Genomic DNA, 20,925 nt, shown 5'->3' with positions numbered 1-20,925 from the left:
TCTGTGCTGGTTGCCTCTGCAACTATATTTTCTTCAAAGTGTTCATCCTCCTCACTTTGAGGAAAGAAATGGTAGCCAGTTGTTTCTTGAAGAGATTGCTGCTGTTGAGGAGAAACATAAGCAGACTCATAGTTACAGACTAATCATCCTAATTTCTAGACATAAATCCAATGAGCTAAAGTCTCAGTTTTTCCTAGTGTAGTCTCAGTGAAAGAGAATTGGAGATGTTCCTCTGATGTAAGAAGCATACAACTTCCAAGTCCATCAAATGAGAATTAATATACCTTTTCCAATCAAAGATTTCTGCAGCTGTAAATGGCACTATTTGTACAACTTTTCAACACTCACTGCTTAACACGTGTGCAATCAGCATTCTGTACATGACAATTGTACAACAACTTCTACTTAAGTAATGCTTGGAGGCATTTTTCTCTAACTTTTGTTAGAAGGTGAGTAGATCACATTGCTGGTATTAGTGATCTTTTATCCTTTCTGTTCAGTGAGTTTGTATTGATTTTTGGTGTTCCTTCTTCCTTTTTTTTTTTTAATAGAGTTTTATGTTTACTTGTCTTTTAAACATGCTCTCTTCTGTGTTTCAGAAGGCAGTCCAGAAGATCATCTAAGCGGATAGCCTCAAAACGCATCATGGAGCTAAGAACTGCTTCTTCCTCTGCCTCTGAATGTGAGCCTGATCGCAGTGAAAAGGGGAATCAAAGGCAAAAAGTCAAATTGAATACTAAGGGCAAAACTCTGAAATACGCTCATAAAAAGAAATCTGATAAAGAGCACAGAAATTCAAAGACAACCTTGGTAACTCTCCGGGCTTCACGAGAGGAGGAGGAGGACGAAGAGGATGAGGCTGATGACTTTGAGCCAGATGATGAAGGTCAATGTTTTGCACCAGAGGAAGTAAACAAAGCTCCCGTGTTTGTTCCTGTAGGCCTTCGATCTCCAAAACCTGTTCCCGTTCAGATAGAGGAGACTATGGAGGAGGTATGATGCTGCTGTGACGTGCAGGTGTACTTCAGTTTTCATTTTTTAAGTCCGTGCTTTTCTTAGAATTGCATCTCCAGGTGCATTTGAACAAAATGCTCCACTAAGCTAAGATCTAGCTCATGCTATGAATTGTAAAGCCCTGCAGGATGTTCACTGACTAATGCACTGGACTTGGATGGAGGCACAGCCTCCTGTGTTTACTGCATGGTTTGAGACATGGATAGAGGTGGAAAAACTGGATCACTTCAGCTTTACATTTGAATGTTAGAAATGAGGGAGAAGTTCGTGCATAAAGGTGGTGTGGGTGTGTGTGTGTTCTCCTCCCTCCCATGTGAATCACTTCCCAGTCAAGAAATTTTGCCTGCCTGACAGCTTTATATAGCATTGTGTACTGTGTGCAAGTGAAAAAGGAACAGCTAGGTGTACGTAAAAGAGCAAGAGAATTGAAGGCTCAGCCAAAGCACAGAGGGAAACTCTAGAACAATAACGGAAAGAATTTGTTGCAGGGAGAGCTGTGCTGATTCCCTTCATCCTGAAGATTTAGAATATGTTAAGTGCGGGGATGATGTTCAAATTACTTGGTTTAATACAGGAGCCATCAGGGTAAGGGATGTGATTAGATACCAGAGAACTCATCTGTCAGACTTAAGCAGGTCAGTGCAAAGTACCTGTAAAAATGCAGTCTTTCGAAAACTAGCTGAGTTGAGTAGTGGTTTTTTCATACAATATCACTGGCAGTAGTGCAACCTTTCTGTCAAATTCCAAGTCCTTGAGTTTCTGAAATGTAAAGCGACCAAAGTTCTCGATGGAAAAATAGTATTGAAGAGGAAAATAATACAGGCAAAACTTTATATAAACATTCCTGTGCATACATAAATACTATATTTATATGCTTTCTCTTTGTGTGTGTGTATGTGTGTATACATGTGTGTGTTTATATGATTTCTCTTTGTGTGTGTGTGTATATATAAATATATTTTCATAGACATGTGTATATCTATATACACAAACATATCTAAACAAATTACAGTGTATTGATAAAATTTTGCTACATACATACATGATATTTTCAAAAACCTGGTTTGGAAGGTTAAACTGTTTTTTTCCTGAAGACTTAAAAAGTAGAAAATGTGAGAAAATCTTTTTGAGGAAGATAGTCAGCATGAAAAATACCAGCCAAAAAGCTTAGTTTGGTAGAATAATAAGCAACTAGAAATAAGGTCTTTTGGTTGTCTGCTTCCAATTATAGTCCTGCCTACAACTCCTTCCTTCTCAGATCACGTGGTATGTACTATAGGACATCCTCTAAGTGTATCCAGCCTCTAAAACTTGTATTCATCAGATTTTCTTTTGAGGCTGATGAACTGAAATATTTTTAATCAAATTATTTTTACAGCTGGAAATATCTGCAAATGTCCCAGATGTGCAGGTGATTACTGATGTCGAAAGTCTCTCTCACATGTTTGTCCAAACAGTGATGCAGAAGGAGGAAAATGTGAAGACCTCACCACCCGTAAGAATGTCTCTCTTTTTGCCTTCAGAGCAGTTGCAAAACTGCATGGCCAGTTTCAGTTTAATACGCCTGCTTATAACACTATAGCTTAACAGACTCTTAACTATCCCCCACAGATATAAGAGGGACAAATACAAGCAAACTGTATAAATAAAATTGTTAACCTGTAAAATACCATTTTAAAATTGGAATAGTCCCTATGCAGATAATTTACTAGTAAGCAGACTCATTTTATATAAAACTTTGATTTTTTTTCTTTTTTTTTTCTGCTTAAGGAAGCAAACATTCCTGAAAATCCAGAGGAGGACAAAGGTAGCTATGAAGCAATGTTGTGCGTGCCTTGCTCATTGAATTATTATTGTTACGTTTGTATTCTTGATAGAAGCTTAGAAGTTTATATATCTTAACAGAGCCCTGCTTATGGGATTTGGATTGTGTTTATGTTTTGGAGGAGGCTTAAAACGTTTACTTACTGTTCTCTGCCAGTCTGGTAGACCAAGCACTGCCGGGCTGTTTCCGAGGGTCAAAATGTGCCTTTGGTGTGTTCCTTGTATCAGTTTTACATATTTAGCTGTATGAGGAGAAGAGGAAACTTCTCAGATGTTTAAAGCATTCACTTGATGTGTGAACAGTACAAAGAATGAGTAGAGTTGTAGCTTTGTCGTTGGCATTTCTGTGGTCTCTGACTATGCTATCTTAACTAGTAAGAGAGTGGTCACAGTCTTCTGGGAGACTTTTCTTTTTCATTAATGTCTTGCTTAAAGTTTCTACAGTAATTTGGACTTATTGGATGAGAATAGCTGTCTGTGTACAAGTATCTCGATCCATGAAAGAGAGTAATTTAAAAATGTATATACTTCACTGTACTGATGATGTCAAATGCTTTTTGAATGTGGATAAGTGAATTTAGTGTTATGCATACTTGTGATTTTTAACCTGTATGTGCACAACTTTGTAGGAATTAATGATGGAAGCACTGAAGCTGCCATGACTTTACTTGCAATGGGTGATCCAACGTTTCAGTTAAAAATAAACGCTGAAGGTATGACCTAATCTATGGGACAAAGCCTTCCTTGTGCTTCATGGGTTTGCCTAGAGGAATGGAACAGTAGCTTCTTCTTTCTGGTCTTTAAACTGAAAAGTAGTGTTTTGTTTGTTTGTTTGTTTGTTTTTTCTTCACCTAATTAGCTGTAATTGGAATTTACTGGCTTTCTGGTTTTAGTCTAGTTTTTGGCAGACTGTTTGGATTAGATTTTAGAATTGGTTTTCATGGGGAATTATTAATCTCTGCCTCCTTACAACCGAAAACGGTGGCATTAAGACTGTGTTTAACTGGGATTTGCATCTTTGGAGAAAGCAGATTTTATCAAATGAGATTTGAAGTTGATCATCTGTGAACAGCTTCATGCAGTTACACTACCTGAGTCTTTTTAATTATACCTTTCTATCTTGTTTATTTTTCTAATCAGAACAGACACAGATGTTACCTGCTCAAGATGATTTACATGTGGCTGATAACTTTGTGAACCGTGTTTATTCTGAACAAAGCGTAGTTTCTTCTCAGCATTTACTTTCTTCACCTGCTTCTAACGTAAACCTGTTCCTTTCTGAGGATGGAAGCAACATTAATCTAGAGCACCAAAGCACTGACACAAGAATGGGTGGCAAAGAGTATTCTGAGAAAAATGCTACAGAGACCAGGTTAAATTTCTACCTTAATTACTTTGGAGAGGGAGATCCTCTGACACTGCTTACCTTTAGTGGGTTCTTTCTGGCATGTTTCTTGAATTTTAGATGTCTTACTGTAGTGAAAGTTTCTCAGCTTCCGTAATTTGCTGTGTAATCTGGAAAAGCCCTCTTGAATTTTCCTTGCTGCTTGTATGAGATATTGACATGTAATTTGGGGCAATTTGGCAGGGAAGAGAGGAGTGTTAGAACTTGGTTCATATGGATTACTGTTCTGTTAACTCGGCCCATTTTCTGAAGGCACTAAACAACTAGTATATTAAGCAACTAACTAGGCCAAGGCAAATTGCTTAAATCTCACTGTTGCCATGGGCTCTGATTCAGAGCATGCAAATGTCAAGGAACTGTTTGAGTTTCTAATTTTGTTTTCTAATTTTGCTTTTAAAATATCAGCAAAATTTGAAAGAGCATGCTGGAACACCTCTTTAGAAATATCAGATTATACTTCTCTGAAAAATTATGATTAAAGATCCTTTGCTTTGAGTTTTGTGGCTTTTTCGTTATATTATTAACCAGAATTCTGGTTAACCTGTGTTCCACATCTCCTATTTTCTGTCTGTGCAGCGATCTTTGCTGAAATTACTAATTTCATCACACTGCCAATTGTCAGAATTGAGAATTATATTGATGATATTCTCCTTTTTACCTGCAGTGATAGCTCTGTGCCTATGGTGAGCAGTGTAAGACCAATAAGCAATAGACTCCTGATGCCTGAGCCAGACTTTGGAGTATTGAGGTCAAATGAGAACATTATTCAAAATCCTGTTAATACAAATGTACTTGTGGAAGAATTAGAGCAAGTTCAAGATGGTAAGGCCGTCTCTTACCCTAAGGTTTTAAAAGTGGTTTCTGGTGATAAGTTCCTTATCTGTTTATGAAATAAAGCTAAATGAAAATTGAACTCTACTTTATGTTCATTGATGATGGATAAGAATTGAAAAAGCATTTATGGTAGAACTTTATACATAAATATGCCTTTTGGTATAAAATTAAATGAAATTTGCATAGGGCCTTTCTGTGCAGGCCTTAAGGCAAGTTACTTTCCAAATAATTTAAGTGCCTCGAATGGCCAAGACAGAAATAGTATAATACAGTATGCTTTTATTCTTTCATTAATGTCTTTCTCTTCCATATATATCTCCATAGATATACATACGCACATTATAGATATGTTATTTTTACATATATAAATAATAGTTAAAATATGTGTGGGGGATGTATGTAATATATATGTATTTGTTTCTAAATCTTTAGAGGCCACAGTTCTGAGGCATAATGCAGAAATGCAGAAGGTGGAACTAGAACAGGTCAGACCAGCTGAAGGTGATTCTTTGGATCTTCATGATTTTGCAGCTGAAAGTACACAGCTTGTCAAGCAAGTAGATATAACAGAGAGGTATGAAGAAATCATCAATTTACATTGAATGTATTCTTAATGTTTCTTAAAATATGCAGCTTAAGTACATGTGGTAAAGTGTGAAATGGCTTTGGTGGAAACTATGCTTACAGCAATGCTGTGTATTAATGCATACAGTTTTACAATATAGACTATTTTTAGTAGTTTAAACTTTCTTGCATGTTGTCATACAGCTTTTAGAAATAAAACATTAGCTTGTGTTTGCTATTTCATTTCTTAGTAATCACCTTGTTATTTCATTGTCTCTGGTAAAACTGCATCTGAAGCAAAGTTAAGGATATGTTCACAGAGAAACTGAGCACCTCTTCAAAAACTAATTCTCTGTGACTATGTAAGCTTAATATTAAATAATACTTACACAGAATTTATTCCATGTCCCAGAATGATACGCTCAGTTAGTTTCATATTGCCTATTTTTATCTTTCAGAACAGAAAATGCAACTTCAGGGGAGTTACAGGCTCTGACTGCATCGTCAAAACCTAAGGCCTTGGAAATGGGACAAGAGCTTTATCCAAGTCAAAGTTTGGCGGATGGACTTCCTGAGCACAATCCTACTGCTGCTGAGCACAGTCTGTATACAATCAATTTAACTCAGGTAAAGAACTAAATTTTACTAGTCTGGAGGTGCCCAGTTTCCGAAACTCTGTATAGGAAGAGGTTCTCACTGCAAATTTATTCACACATCTATTTTACAGACCTGGTATTCTAGCTGGGGAATGAAAGTTCTGTTTTTTCTTTAGGCATAGTTAATCATTCAGGCGAAGTCTGTCTTCTTGAGCCTTAATTTATAGCATTACAGGGCTACAGTGATATATACAAAAAAAACTCTGAATATTTTTAGGAGAATTCTGATGAAAGAATTTACTCATTTTTATTAGTTACTACCATCTTTACATTTTCGTAATCAACTTCGTTTGTTTTGCTTTAAACAAACTTTGCTTTCTTTAAAACAAATCTTGGCAAAACTAGATTTTAATTCTCATATTAAATTAAGTGGTTAGTATATTACAAAATATCCCTCTAGGGATAGTTTTTTAAAAAAAGATATAGCTGTTGAATGTACTCTAGTCTGAAAATGGCGTTTTTGGTATCCAAGGCTCTTAAGATTTTAACTCTTTTACCTGTAGCTATTTATTTGTTTTCCATTCTTACTGTGCCCTTTCTTACTCGTTTCAAAACTGGAGAACTTTAACATATCTTGTTTGTCTCTGATATCTGTATTTCCATTGCTATCCATTGCTTTGTGGTGGCTTGTGTAGTATATATGGCTGCACTAGTATGGATGAGAAGTGTCTTCTCTCCTCATGAGAAATAGGTTCATTTTGCTGCAGGTTTTCCAGTGTTGCCTGAGGTCAGTGTCTGCACACTAATGGATGGTAGCTTGTTTTTTCCCCAGTGCAATCTGCTGATATATCAAGGCTAATCTCGATTTAAAACAAGGTACAGGAATGACGAATTAGCTGGAAACAGGACCAGCAGTCAATGTGAAAGGAGGCAACTTTCAATTTATTTATTTACTTACTTATTTTTAAGCAATGTGATGTGCCATGAAAGGGATGGGATTGATCCAAACAGACCTCGGAGTTTTTTTTCTGGCACTCAATATTTTTTGTAATAGTTGAGGGAATTCGTGTTCTTAGCACTACTGAGCAATTTATTGGGTGAGTCAGCTCTGACAGAGCTGTGCTCTGCAAAGCACTTTTTTCTTTTTTTCTTTTTTTAACAAAACATGTTAAACAATGAGTTGCATATAAATAATATACAAGTACTGCCCAAGGGTTTCATGTCAGGCTGGTATCCTTTAACCTAGAATAGCCAGAGGTAAAAGTTGACCAGTTGCAATGATTATGATGTTACTAGATTTTCTGACCTTTCAAAACTTGTCACACTTCGTTTCTTTATTGTTTTCTTGAGTGACTTCTACGATCTTCTGATTTGTTTTATTGCAAATGTTATTTCTAGAACGAAAGATGTATTCAGGATTTTCAACAGCAATATACAACCAGCACAGAAGAGACTTCAGGTATAACGTGGTAATATTCTAAGTTAACAATATGACATGTATTTTGTAACCACACAAAGATACATCAGTGAGAACACTTTAATTTTTCATTCAGTTTAAAACAGTCTACCTCACTAACCAAAAGAATGATCCATGGTGAAACGCCCCAGTGATTCTCTTCACTAGCTTCTTTCATTGCCACAAACCAGACTCAGTAGGTTTTTTGAATGGTACCTCAAGTTCAAAGATCAGTGGAAAGAAACTCATTCCTCTTTTCTCCCTGCTGTGAGCTCCTGCGTCTTACCTTGTGCTGGCTTCAGCACTTGTGGGCTAGAGGCTCACAGAGGTCTATCAAATTTGTCAGAAATTGAAAGTGGAGTGGCAGAGTGAGAGAAAGAACCCGTGTAGTTTTCCACAGGCTTAGGGAGGTATAGTGCCTAATGGAATTGTCCAGGGAGTGCCAATTACTGCAGCTGTGTGGGTAGGAAGGTAGGACTGTGCCAATAAGGAGCAGGAAAAAAGGAGAAGCAGAGAAGAAAATGGGAGAAAGAAACCAAATCTTCCTTTTCAGATGTAGCAAATCAGGGAAGCAGTTCCTTATTGACTAAAAGTGATAAAAGCTACCAAAATGATAGGTTTTACATAAAACACATTTAAAGGGAGGTGTCTCAGAACCAGTATTTGACTAAGGGATGGGAAAATCATTGTGCCAGAAGCTCAGAATACTTGCTTTAAAAAAAAAGGAAAAAAAAAAAAAGCAATCTTCCTGCCAAATGTGCAACCTCTGAGGATGCACAAGAGGCAGGGCTAGTATTTCTTCTAGGTTGCCTGTTTTTATGCTCAGTTGTTGCAAGGGTCTTAGGAAAGAGCTTCTTAAGTCATCTTTAGATAAAGAACCAGAGTGAGCTGAAGTTAGAATCACAGCTTTAAATCAGCAAAAGAATAGAGCTGTTTTAGCTAACTGAGCAACACTCTGGCTTTTTGTCTTTTGAAAAGAACTTTAAAAATATTTTCTTCTTAAATTAATTCTAACAGATGGTGATCGACAGTTAGCTGCTAATGTCCACTTGTTGGTAAATTAATTATACTACTCATTTTTTAAATTATGACTATACTTTTCTGTTGGTTCTCTTCTGCAAATCAGTAGTAAGGGAAAAAGGACCTTGGGATGATTGACCAAACAGCAGACTCCTCTACTGCTTTGAAAAAGTTACTCTTAACCCCTGGCAATATTCATTAGACAGCCATTTAACCACTGTTACACAAGTGTAATTAAACTGCAAATTGATCTTGAATGCTAGAACCCCCATTTAGAAAAAAAAAAAAAAAAACTTGATTCCTACTAGGTGTTCTTTCTCTTCAGTTTGAATGATAATTGGGACTCTATTGCATGAGACCACAGTGGGAAGTGATTGGTACCTCCTCAAAGAAGAAAGGAAGCAGACTGTTTCCAAGACATTGCCAGGCCCCCTTTCTCTTGAAAAATGAGCACCTCATTTCTAGTTATCGTAGGTGGTGTGGGCATAAAAAAAAATGACCAGTGTCATTTTGCAGCTTGAATGATAGGCTTTTTTGTTTTTTTATTTCCCTGAGAAGTTACAGTTGTGAATGATAATCACAGTAGATGTTCAGAGGAGGAACAGACATTCATTTTAACATTGGTGGAAATCCCAACTGACTCGAGGGACTATGATGATGCATCTGCATTGCTGGAACAGACTTCAGAACCATTGCTACCAGCCCCGATACTTATCAGCCCAGTCAGTGCAAGTGGAACAAGCATGACTGGAGTGGAGAGGTAAATTGATTTAGTCTTGAGCATCCTAGGTGAAACGTTTTTGTGAACCTTGGATTTTTCTTGAAGAAAATCTATTGTGTAAAACTTACATGCATTAAAGCACATTATGCACATTAAATTCTCTAACTTAAGGTATCAACGAAGTGCTTCTTGATGATAAATGGTGCATTTAAACTTAAGCATTGGCATTAAGAAAGAATATCACCAAAAACCCATACCTAATTGTCAAACAGAAATATTTTACAAAGTAAACTTAGGGGATTTTTTTTACCATCACAATGTGTTTTTACATAAACAGCATTGGATCCTTGACAACTGCAGTTGATGAACTTGCTGCATCTTTAGATAGCAAGATGGAAACCAAACAACTACAGAGTGCTCCAGGAGAGTCCATTCCAAAATTGGTGCAGACAGCTCAGAAAAGGTCAGGTGCTGAGCTTGAAGAGGATGATTTTCCTCCTGCCAAGAAAACCCTATCTACTTCAGCAGAAGATGACCTGGAAAGCACTTCTGAGGTGAGAAGATGTTTGGGAATATATTTTTGTATATAGATGCACACAGCATGTGATGGAGTACTTGCGCCTTGCTTAAAAATACAATGTCTGCTTTGACAGTTGACATCTACAGATTGCCGATTTAGAAACATACAACAGTTTTGGGACTGTTGGTTTTGTGGGGGCCGGAATTGTATGCTCAAGAGTTTGGGGTTTGTTTGTTTTGTTTTATTATTTTTTGTTAGTCTTCCCAGTTGACATGCTGGTGATATGTCCATTGACTGGTTCCTTTAGCACAGGCTTTCTGACAGTGATGTTGCAGGAGGGGGAACCCTAGGTACATGCTGCATGACTGGCGAACTGTCTAGATTGGCTGAGTGATACTGTGGATCCCAGTGCCATCTCTCACAGGAAGTTGTTGTTAGATATGTTACTACTGTGTAACAGCCATTGGTCTAAAACAAGCTGCAAATACAGACTGGCCAGCCTGTTTCCAGCTTCCCACTGTGCTTTTTCAATGTGATCAGTCTCACAGGACTGATTGCCATTTATTTTGCAAGTAGGCCGAGTAGTGTATTTTGTGACGGAATGGGCAATAATTCCCCCACGTGATTGAGAGAGCTTCTCTAGAAAGGATTGGATAAAACATTTTTCTTCCTTTTCTAAACTCTCACCTTCCTGTCTTGAGTCATCTATCATGAAAACACCTTGATAATCTGCTCAGGAAATGACTTAAGTAATGCCTAATACTCTACCGAAGATGTTTTCTTCTGTATCACTCCTGTTCTTAGAACTGTGCATGTGTGCACAGTTGTGAGTTTTTGTCAATTTGCACTGTCTCTTGAATGGCAAGAGGAATAACTTTTTTTTTTTTCTTTTTTTTTTTAAATACAGGATTATTTGACTAAATCCACAGATTCTCCAAGGAAAGCTGCTGGTAGGTGAATTCAAACTTCTAGAAATAGAGTATAATGCATATAAATGTGTAGTACATCACAATTTACTTTTTTTACTGACTCTGATTTGCACTTAAGATATTCTTAGAAAAAAAGTTGGAATTTTGGGGCCCAACACTGTATTTTCTTACATAAAGAAAAATGCATAAATATATGTATGAATGTGTATATACACATTTTCTATAGACCTATGAAATGAAAATATTAACTACTTTTAACCACAGCATACCAAAATGTTATCTATTTTATTTCATATTTGTCTTTTGAAAATACCTACACACTGGAATTTTATGAAGCTTATCTGCCCCTGAAGGCAGGGGGTAACCAGTACCCTTGGCAATATGATCTTCAGTGGTGTGAGCCTGTGAAAGTTTTGGATAACTACTTTTTTGGTCCTTACTTTAAAGAGGAATTGTGGAAGCTTAACAACCCAGGTGACTGGACTGTGTGGTGTGTTGTAAAGGGTTGACACACTATAAAGCTGCACATCTGTGAGATTTCAAGGTTTACTTTTGAAGACTCTGAACTTTAAACTCTTAGTTATGCTTAAAAAAAAAAAAAAAAAAGCTTAAAAAAAAAGCCCTCACTTGTCCCCACTCCCACATGCCTGCACAAACTGGACAGAAACTCTGCCCTTCTCATACAATGATGTAACTCATTTTAACCTGTCTTTTAGACCACCGTATTATTACTTGAGGATAAACAATTGAAGTTATTGAATTATTCTCAACTCTACTTACAGGGAATCTTCTTGAAAAAGCAGGAGCTTCTGTAAAGACAGAGGTACTTACCTCTGCATTTGTGTCCGCATCTGAGTCACTGCTGGTTGGAAGAAGCCAATCTGAGACTTTGCAGGATTCAGGGGCAGCATCACTGGGGAATTTAACATCCAGACGGGAAGAGGAAGTGGTATCTAGGCTAAACTCTGAGAGAAAAGCCGAACTGAGTGATCCAAGCAAAACGGAGAATGTGCACGAATCTGCACAGCTGGAACTCACTGGGAGCGTAGCTGCATCTTCAAAGCCTCCATTACTCAGGTATTTATGGAATAAAGGTTTGTCAGCCTTTTTCTGTTAGAGACTTTGTTTCCATGTTGGGTTTTTGGTGTCTTTTTTCCACTTAGTATTGCAAGAAGGACAGTACCCTTGTTTGCCACCTACACAGTTGAGAATTATTGTATCTATCCTCTTCAGCAAATTAGAAAGGATCAAACTGTCTGCTTGGAAATTTGAAGTATTTTAGTCATTAAATGACCAGATTGAACAGGGGACACTGCTGATCTATGGTATGTTTATTTAGACACTGACAGATGCTTCCTGTGAGGCAGACATTTGTTGGCTATGATATGGATTTAGGATTACTGTTCTCCTTAGCTCAATTTAATACTGTAATATATATATACACCTGTCCACTTGTTTGGATTTTTGTCTTCCTGCCAGTAAGATTTGTTATTGGTATAGTACTCAGTATACTGGATTTTTAGGACTAACTTAAGATGTAGCATTTCCCCAAAGGAGTTAGAATCTTGACAGCTCAGAGAATCTCTGTCTTTCTGTCTGTCTCTTTGGATGCATTTTTTTAATTTACCTTTGTCCCTTCCCTCTAGTTTGAGTTCTTGCTCTCTGTTGCTGTTGCGCTTACTGGTTTCGACTGTGGTGCTCCCCTGCTGTCCTCATCATTTTTTCTCCTTCTTTTTCATTGTTCTTCTGTGTCTAACAAAATTGTGTTATTTATACCTGGCATTATTTGTAATAATGCACCAAACATTGAGAATCCTCGCTTCAGTTTACTTCCTGGGTTATAAACGCCTTGACACTGTCTGCACTGCCCTCATAAGTGTGACTGCTTTCCAGTTTGTGCATAATGCAACACAAACACACTGAGAGGAATATTGTGAGCGGACGGAAAGCGGCAGCAGAGAGTTTTCTTTCTTGTGTCTAGGACAGTTTTGTGTGGTTCTGTCCTTGAATGAGGAACCATTTTCTGTTAGTTACCAGAGGAAGCTCTTTTTAGGTCTTTCTTTAGGAATAAATTCCTTCCACTTGGAATCTTTTTCTAAAGATCTTGTTACAGGCTTTATCTTAGTAGCAAATGGTAGGTTCCTGTTGTCAGGGTTGGAGATTGCAGAGAGCTTCTGTAACTCTTCAAAAACGTGTCTTGTGCGAGAATATTCAGTAATGCAAAAGTTTTCCTCAAAATAAGAAAATATTTGAGGTTTGTATTCTTACTCTTTGTAATTTTATTTATTTTTTATTTGAGATGTTTGCTGCTTGTTGTGTAATGAATCGATCTCCTGTAACACTCTTTACATCTTGCTTTGTAGATATCCTTATGTCATTCTGACTGTATCTACTTTTAACAGGGGTGGTCGAAAGCCGTTGGGATTTTTATCTTTAATTTGCAAAAAAAGTAGCTCCGAATCTGCAGAGGATACCAAAGGGAACAGAGGGAAGGTCCAGAAGCCTCGGGTAGTGACTCCAAAACGAGGTCTAAAAAAACTTACTGTGTCCAGTGAGGCTGATAGGGAATCCTGTTCCCTTCCCTCTGCGAGCACATCATCACCTGCAGAATGTGAGAACACGTCTGCTGATGCTGCAGTTGAGGTACGTGTGCACTTGTGAATGTCCTTCCATCCTGGGATGCAAAGAGCACGGGAGTTGTCATTTTAGGGGGTGGTCAGGGAGGTGGGCAGCATTCCAAGTTGAGAGCAGTAACCCTGACCTTGTGCATATCTAGGAAACTTAGAAAATAGTTGCTTTTTCTGTTCACATGTTTATTAATGTTTGATTTTTATGACAGCTGTGGTGCATTTTTCTGTTGTTACTTCAGCAGAAATTGCACAAGATTTGTGCATTCATCCAAGACTTGTGTGGTGCTGTGAGGGCTTCTACTGGTATCAGTGCTTATGTGCGTGGGTCCTGTGAGGTTGTGTGTCTTGGAATTGGTAGTAATGGTTCTTTGCTTAAACTGATTCACACCAATACAGTGAAGCCAAACAATGGGGAATGATTGTTCACATATATGGCTTATCCCCAAATATTAATCAGTTTTCCCTGAGGAAGTACTCCTCAACAAAGAAGAGGGAAGCAGTCTGCTGTTTTTCAGTAATCTGAAATCTGAAGTTTGTGTCTGAACCTCTTATCTAAATGGAAACTCAAGTTTGTGTCTATATTAAAAACACAAATAGATTAAACATAATGTACTTTTATATTTTCTACATAAAAATATATAAAAACATAATATTTAATATAACAATATATAAAGATACAATACATAAACACAAACAGGTAAGACTGTTAAGAGCAGCCCTTTCTTTTTCTTGCAGATTCCTGTTAACAAGCAACCCGAGAAGCCATCGCTTCAAGCTAAAGATCAAGAAAAGGAAGAAGCACCAACCAGGATCTCTGAGTATTTTTTCAGTGACATCTTCATGGAAGTGGATGATTCAGAATAGCAAAATGGCTTTATACAATCCTGGATCCAAAAGTGCAATGCAGCAGCAAAACAGTATTTAGAAAATTCCTATTCGTTGTACCATTATGTCAAACTTTCTATCAGCCAAGCTGTTACAATCTTTGGTAAAGACAAGATTATCTCTGAAGGGACCTGGAGGTTTTAAAAATGTTGACATAACCTACACGACTACGTTGATGTCATTGGACCAGAGAAGCTGGCTTAGGTTTAACTTGTTCAGATGCTGCTAGTGGGTGCATGATGATCTTCTGGAAAAGTGCAATGAAGAAATGCTTATTTTTGTGACAGTATCCCTTTGAATTGTAATGCTAAAGCTTGTGATACCGGCTTTAAAAGTTCTCTGCTTCTCTTTGTGAAGTACCTTGTTAGAATGAGAAATGGACTTTTTATATATATAATCTCTGTAGATCAAGAAGGAAATTCTGCAAGTATGGTCTAGTAAATACATAGTTATGTTCAGCATTGCCACCAATTTCTATTGGCAGCTCCAAATTATGTATTTTTGTGATAAAGAAAGCGTACATAAATTGAAAGAGACTACCTTGTAAAGCCTAATGGTTCTAACTCCTTAAAATGTTTAGAGGGAAACATGGAAAATACATAATTAATTTATTAAAAGATGCTGTACTTAGTTAATCTTTCCAACTATTCTGTTAGAGGAGGAGGAAGAGATTAACATTTCCCAATCTAAATGCTAATTTCCTTCTAAATAAGGTACACTGAAAACAAGGGACTAAATGCCATTTCTGTTCGTTGGTATTGTATGTAGGTGCATATGTGTATACTGACTTCCAAGAGTTCCTCTTGTGTGAAGTAGCACAGTCAGAGCTGTGGTTAATGCTGTACTACAAAATGAGGATGCTTTAAGGATTTACTGCTTTGAAGCAGTTAAATTTGACTAGTTTTCTGTATATTTCACATCCACCTGTGCTGTAACTTTCTATAAAATTCTGGTGTAGCATTAGATTTTAGTCTGTTTTTTCACTTGCATAGTAGGAATATTCCCTTGATGAGATAATGAAGTCCGTGCAGTCTAGAAATCAGGTGGCCATTGAAAAATTGAAAATAGATTCTTAAACTCTTTATTGCCTGAAGTAAGTATGTAGGTTTAAGAAGTTCATTTTTTTTCTGTGGCTTAATACCAACAGGTATATTTGAAGAGAGAGGAGAAAAAAATAAAAATAAAAATAAAAATAAAAATAAAAATAATAAAAAAATAAAATAAAATAAAATAAAATAAAATAAAATAAAATAAAATAAAATAAAATAAAATAAAATAAAATAAAATAAAATGGTAATCTGATATGAAAGAGAAACCAGTGTTTAGAATTGTTAAGGTTCTCCAGAAACCCATCCTCATCGGACTGGAAAATGATCTTAATAGCAATCATTTTCATATAGGTATCTATCTGATATGGAAATATTTGAAGCTTGAGAATGCTTGCCTATTCAGAAATTATTAGCAAGGCTTCTAAAGAAGCCTTTAAAACTTTTGTCAGTAAGGGGAAAAAGCACAAAAAAGCTACTATAAATTAGTACACTAGGTCTCTGTCAGCCAAATGTCACAAGCAGCTGTATTTCTTGAGATAATGAAAAGGGACTAAAAATCCCAGAATAAAGTAACTTACTTGAAAAGCATACTGTCAAAAAAACCCCAACATTTTCTGTTCAGACAGTATTTTGTGTTCTGCCTATTCCATTTAACTTGAAATGTTTATCTAAATATCATCTTACTGTAAACATTAATAGATTAATGTATACATAAAGCTCCTTGTATTGTATATCTTGTAGATACCATTTCATGTATTGTTTATTTCCTGTTACATGTGGCATGTGAAGTCACTTGCACTGATGTAGTGTGAAAATTTGAGAGGGGAGAAGGCTGTAATGTGCTCTAAGTACCTTTAGTTGATAGCCATTCTGCATTTAGTTGCATACATTTTAGCTTGCACTGAAATTAGAAGGCAAAAATAAGAATTATTTCATTACTAAGAGTTAAGGTGCCTTATCTGTCCTGGTAATTGGGGCTACTCCTCCTGCTCCCTCCTCCCCAGCAGCAAACCACATGCACTTTGTTATAGGATACTCTTGTTTTTAAAAACAAAACAAAACAAGGAATAGAGATGAAACAACTTGTGTTCTGTTTGGATATGGAAGTTATATAATGGTGAACGATGGAAAAATTGTGAAATCTCAATGCTTATCAGTTTATTGTTTTTTATTACAAAGATACGGCACAGAACTGCTTTGCTTAGAGAGTTGTCTGGCGCATGTATAATCACATATAGGCTTTCTGTTTCAAAGAAGGCAGTCATATTCTATATGTAAATTATGTGAATAAATTATTTTATATTACCTGTGGTTGCCTTTGTTTGAATACCTATTGCAGGTTTTTAATTCCTGCATGTACATGAGTTAACGGAAAGGTTTCTGAGCAGGGAAGAGCTTAGGCTTTGACTGTGGAGCAAAGTGTTGCGTTGCGGGTTGTATGGTGGTAACGGACAAATACAGTTCAACGTTTGTTTCAACGGGGCTTTAACTTAGTATCAAACTTCCCACGCTTACCTGTTTGTAAATATTACAAACGTGTAAAACCAAAGCAACAGGGGCATGACAGAAACAGCAGCGCTCTGAGAGAAAGCAGAAACAAAAACTTGGAACTGTGTGAGAGTCTGCCCTTCTTAGCCTCACCTCATCTCGGGAAATGGAGCACTCGAAGTGTGCAGTTCCTGTGCATTTGTGCATTTATGCGCACACGCACACACACACACACACTCGTTATGCAGGCGGGCGGCGCGGCCTCCCGGGCCCCGCGGCGCCCATTGGCCGCGGCGCGGGGAGTGGCGGCGGCGGGGCCCGTGCGTCCCGCTGACGCCGGTGCCGCGGGGCTGCCATGCTGCTGGGCCGCTGGCGGCTGCCGCTGCGCCGCGCGGCCGCGGCCCGCGCCTACCGCGGCGACGCGGTGGCGGCCGTGGGCTCGGCGCCCGACGCCGGCTCCGCGCTCTACCAGGTAGGCCGCGCCGGGGGGGCCGCAGGCCGCGCCGCCTCGGCCGCCGCCATTTCGCGGCGCCGCCGGGGAGGAGCGGCAGGGTAGGACGGGGGGCGCCGGGGGAGCCAGCGCGGCCCTCCGGGGCCCGCCCGTCCCGGTGCGGAGCGGCTGCAGCCCTGGGCTTCAAAACTAAGAGCCCAAACTGTGTTTATTTCGTGTGTGCGAGTTGAGCTTACAGGTGCATACATTTCACAAGCCAAAAACATTCACAAACCTTAAACAACCAGTAATAATTAGTCTGCTTACTCAGCCAGGCAGTGATTGGACTTCCCGTTGGACTTACCTTTAGATTTCCAAAGGAACGCAAGGCCTGGTGACTTTGTGTAGAACTTTTTTTTTTTTTTTTTTTTTGGCTTTTCTTAGTATTCAGGTGCTTGGGCAGCACTTTCCAATGGGATGTCAAGACAGGACAGGTCTGTCAAACTGTGCTACACAAGTCCTCTTGCTTGCATACATCCAGTACATCATCCAAGTTGTAGCCTAGCTTGGTATTTGTTAGAAATAATTGTAATTTATAGGGCACTGTAAATGTACATAATGCTTCACAAATGCAAACTGCTGAGGTCCGGGCTAGGAAGCGCGTAACCGTCTGAAATAGGTGTAATACAGGGCATAGCAGTGCAAACACAGGGCAGCAGCAGGGCGAGATGAAGGTCGCGCCTTCTCCAGCTCATGTTTGCTGTTCTAGCGGTGAATTCAGCCGGGCGGCTTGGCCCAGGTGGTGTGCGCTGTCTCCCAAACCAGACAGGTAAAATTCCAGTTTAAGAATGAGTCAAAATTCTGGAAAATTCAGCAGAAGCTAGCTAAGGGCTGCAGGTGGTAGCGCTCACAGCCATTTTGCTCCTGAGCAGTAACTCGCTTTACTCACGCAGCAACTATTTTTTCTCTTTTGAAATTGCTTCACAGTTCCTAGAAACACTTGCAATAACAGCAGAATTTTACAGAAATTACTGTTGTAAAGGCTTTTCAGTTGTTCAATTTCCAGTTCTGTGTCAATTCATTTACATTTTTGGCATTATTTAATCCAAATGGGTGGAAGAATTAACACATTGGGCTTTGAGGGCAGCCTGTCCTGTGTGTATTCAAAATCTATGACTAGATTTAAAAGCCTCTTTACTCTTCCTTTGTAAAGTCTAATGATGTATATGTTTTCTGCTAAAGATTTAATAGATAAAATTAGGAACCTGGAGGAAGTAACTCATTTGGATACAGTATATAGATGATCCAAAAAATCCTTTCATGATTTTTCATTTACAGAATCTCAGTGGAAAAGATGGAGAGAAGCAGCAAAAGTAGCTACACAGAGTGTTAATTCAGAATCTAATCAAAAAGCAAGTTTTTGATTGCAGCTAGTGTTCTCCTTCTAACAGCTTATGCCAGTTTTAAGTGTACCTTAAATATAGTCATCCTTTTCACAGAGTACCGAGGCTACAAATAACCCTTAAAATAGGAAAAAGTACACTTAAAACTGGGGTAAATTGTTAGAAACAGACTGCTAAACCAGGAGGAGTGAAAATCAATTATGTGCAATACTGGGAAATAAATCATCTGGACAAACTGAAAGGGTTTGTTGTTGTTTTCTTTTTAATCACACATACAATAACTTTGAGTGCTTTAACAGTTGCAGATTTACAGATTTGCAATTGTACAGAACTAACAATGGCTATTTTCCAGTTTCATAGAGAAAAAGCTAACTCATAATCAGACTCAACTGACAGATGAAATCCAGGTTTTGGTTTCTTTGCTGGCGAACATGCCTGTGTGGCTGCAGTGATGACCTGAAGTCTCTGAAGCCTGAAGTTACAATATGCAACTAAAATAGTTTGAATGTGAAGCGCCTGTCTGTGTGTTACTCTTTTTTTTCCTCATCGAAAGGTGATCCTCATCTTGGTGCCCTGCTGTGACTGAGACGGAGCTGCAGATTTTAATTGTAGTGCTCATTACTTCTAGGGAAAACCCTAATTTTGATCGTTCATGTCTGAATATGAAGAGCTGCTAGACAGTTAATTCCAGCATACAAGTAGTCTCTGGTATCTTCTAAATGAGAGGTAATTAGAGGAGGCAGTATGAAGTTTTATACAGCAGCTGACACATTCCATCACTGCAGTTACACGTTTTAAAGAGGTCACAGTTATTAACATCTTTGAAAAGCGAAATTCTGCTTTTGAATATATTTGAATATCTAGGAAATGGTAAAAGCTGCTATAATGAGCACGCTGTCTTGGATAGCTGAGCGCTGTGTTGAGCTCGGTAGCAGACCACTCATATTCAAAGCTCTGAGAGTCTTTTTACACTCATAAGAGAGAGATTGGCAAGAGGACAACCTTTAATTCTTGAAAAACTGTTTTATTTTTATGTTCTAGCTAAGTGGCAACAATGTGAATATTATTTACAAACTATGCAAAAAAGGTCTTTCATTTGTTACTAGAGACATAGAAACACTAACTTTGAACCCTTTTTATTTTCTAAATTAGACTAAAAAAAACCCAAAATATGATAAAATAAATTAACAAATCCTGAAAAGTACCACTTTGACTCTGTAAGGACCAATCTCATTAATGAATGAAAAATTTAGAGCGGGTCTTCTACAGTCCAAATTAACTTGGGGCATTTATAAAGGTTGCTTATAAACATGCATGAGGTGCTTAAGGAGATCATACATAGGTAGATATTACTTTCTAAAAATAAGTACTTTCAAAAGGAAAGAAGAAATTTCTTACTTTAGAGAGCATACAGAACTGGGATTTATTAAATTGAAATCCTGAAGAGAAAGAAAAAATGTATACTGTTTTCTCTGTTTTTTTATTACTAAAATAACATACTGTTATTCAGTTAAAGTTGAAATTTTTATTTTTTCCCATGCAGGAAAATTATGAGCGAATGAAAGCACTAGTAAGAGAGCTCCAGGAACAAGCAGAAAAAATCAAATTAGGTAAGTACGATGATCCAATTTTTAGAATATTTCTTCAAATGTCTCCCAAAATAGTGTGTTTTTTTTCTTATAGCTGTGCATTCATAAACAGTTTATTCAGTTAAAACATAACTAGGTAACAGTAGGCAAACAATTATTTGATAGTCTGTTTGAATCTATACCTGATGCTTTCATCAGCTAAAAATCTTGAAGTATTTATGTTCAGGCTAATTCAGTTCATTTTTTTTTTCTTTAATAACTCAGCTTTAACAAAAAAAAAAGACCTAAGTAATATGTCCATAGCATTGCCATTTATTTATTTTACCACTGGATTTAGAGTTTTAACATATCTGTTGTTTGCTATTTGAAGATCACAGTAATCAAGTGCAAACAAATGCATAAATTATTGGAAACAGACAAAAAATAAAAACAAGGCTGATTTAATAAAACAGAAGATTGCTTTCTGCCTTTTAGGCAATGAAATTAAGCAAGGTGAATAAAGAGTGGAAACTCGATTTGTAGCATTGGTTGTTTTTTAATCACTTAAGATCTTAGTAATCAATCAAAA

General features: G+C 37.6%; 2 protein-coding genes across 2 annotated transcripts in view; both read left to right on the top strand.

Moving 5' to 3' along the window:
* BDP1 (BDP1 general transcription factor IIIB subunit) overlaps positions 1 to 14,894 on the top strand; it is a 47,142-nt gene extending 32,248 nt beyond the window's left edge. The window contains exons 28-42 of the mRNA XM_088536988.1: positions 600 to 993; positions 2,393 to 2,509; positions 2,785 to 2,821; positions 3,468 to 3,551; positions 3,979 to 4,210; positions 4,908 to 5,065; positions 5,510 to 5,651; positions 6,100 to 6,268; positions 7,636 to 7,696; positions 9,278 to 9,473; positions 9,772 to 9,988; positions 10,862 to 10,904; positions 11,666 to 11,960; positions 13,286 to 13,526; positions 14,249 to 14,894. Coding sequence (XP_088393114.1) covers positions 600 to 993; positions 2,393 to 2,509; positions 2,785 to 2,821; positions 3,468 to 3,551; positions 3,979 to 4,210; positions 4,908 to 5,065; positions 5,510 to 5,651; positions 6,100 to 6,268; positions 7,636 to 7,696; positions 9,278 to 9,473; positions 9,772 to 9,988; positions 10,862 to 10,904; positions 11,666 to 11,960; positions 13,286 to 13,526; positions 14,249 to 14,377 — 2,515 coding nt within the window. The 3' untranslated portion in view covers positions 14,378 to 14,894. The remainder of the gene's footprint in view (positions 1 to 599; positions 994 to 2,392; positions 2,510 to 2,784; positions 2,822 to 3,467; positions 3,552 to 3,978; positions 4,211 to 4,907; positions 5,066 to 5,509; positions 5,652 to 6,099; positions 6,269 to 7,635; positions 7,697 to 9,277; positions 9,474 to 9,771; positions 9,989 to 10,861; positions 10,905 to 11,665; positions 11,961 to 13,285; positions 13,527 to 14,248) is intronic.
* A 2,393-nt stretch (positions 14,895 to 17,287) lies between these two features.
* The window catches only part of MCCC2 (methylcrotonyl-CoA carboxylase subunit 2), a 29,813-nt gene continuing 26,175 nt past the window's right edge, over positions 17,288 to 20,925 (top strand). Inside the window, exons 1-2 of the mRNA XM_088536970.1 lie at positions 17,288 to 17,407; positions 20,312 to 20,378. Coding sequence (XP_088393096.1) covers positions 17,291 to 17,407; positions 20,312 to 20,378 — 184 coding nt within the window. The 5' untranslated portion in view covers positions 17,288 to 17,290. The remainder of the gene's footprint in view (positions 17,408 to 20,311; positions 20,379 to 20,925) is intronic.

This window comes from Tinamus guttatus, unplaced genomic scaffold (assembly GCF_059628265.1).
Source record: "Tinamus guttatus ecotype Peru unplaced genomic scaffold, ASM5962826v1 Tinamus_guttatus_pri_ptg000711l, whole genome shotgun sequence".
Lineage (NCBI taxonomy): Eukaryota > Metazoa > Chordata > Aves > Tinamiformes > Tinamidae > Tinamus > Tinamus guttatus.
This window is presented reverse-complemented; position numbering and strand designations above follow the sequence as displayed.